The 476-nt window shown below is 46.2% G+C and overlaps 1 protein-coding gene across 1 annotated transcript in view; it reads right to left on the bottom strand.

Annotated features, from left to right (window-relative positions):
- Positions 1-328, bottom strand: part of LOC107576532 (actin-related protein 3-like) — a 15,086-nt gene extending 14,758 nt beyond the window's left edge. Inside the window, exon 1 of the mRNA XM_016262699.1 lies at positions 226-328. Within this exon, the coding sequence (XP_016118185.1) occupies positions 226-313 (88 nt within the window). The 5' untranslated portion in view covers positions 314-328. The remainder of the gene's footprint in view (positions 1-225) is intronic.
- Positions 329-476: the final 148 nt, after the last annotated feature.

The raw sequence follows: 476 nt of genomic DNA, 5'->3' as shown, positions 1-476 counted from the left end.
ACACACACACACACACAGACACTCTCTCTCTCTCTCTCTCTCTCACGCACACACACTCTCTCACTCACTCTCTCACACACACACACACACACACACACACTCTCTCTCTCCTCTCACACACGCACTCACCCTCTCTCTCTCTCTCACGCACACACACTCTCTCTCACACGTACGCACGCACACAGACACTCTCTCTCACACACACACACACACACACTCACTCACATGAGGGAATGATGAACTGCGGCTCCGTGTTTCCTGCAAATCCCAGTTTAGTGTACCTGGAACACAAAACACACACATTACTGCTCATATTCACAGATTGCTCTGAAATTCAGATCAGTGTTGATGATGGAAAGAGACAGATACTGCAGAACTGCAAGAGTACCCATATCAAAATAAATCAAACCCTGCACAAACAATATCGGCTGATTATTACTGGCTTCTTCATGATTAGTGTTCAGAAACCAAACTCT

The sequence above is a fragment of the Sinocyclocheilus grahami genome, unplaced genomic scaffold (assembly GCF_001515645.1).
Source record: "Sinocyclocheilus grahami isolate Dianchi unplaced genomic scaffold, SAMN03320097.WGS_v1.1 scaffold3891.1, whole genome shotgun sequence".
NCBI lineage: Eukaryota > Metazoa > Chordata > Actinopteri > Cypriniformes > Cyprinidae > Sinocyclocheilus > Sinocyclocheilus grahami.
The sequence above is the reverse complement of the archived record's forward strand: the minus strand, read 5'-3'. Positions and strand labels throughout refer to the sequence as shown.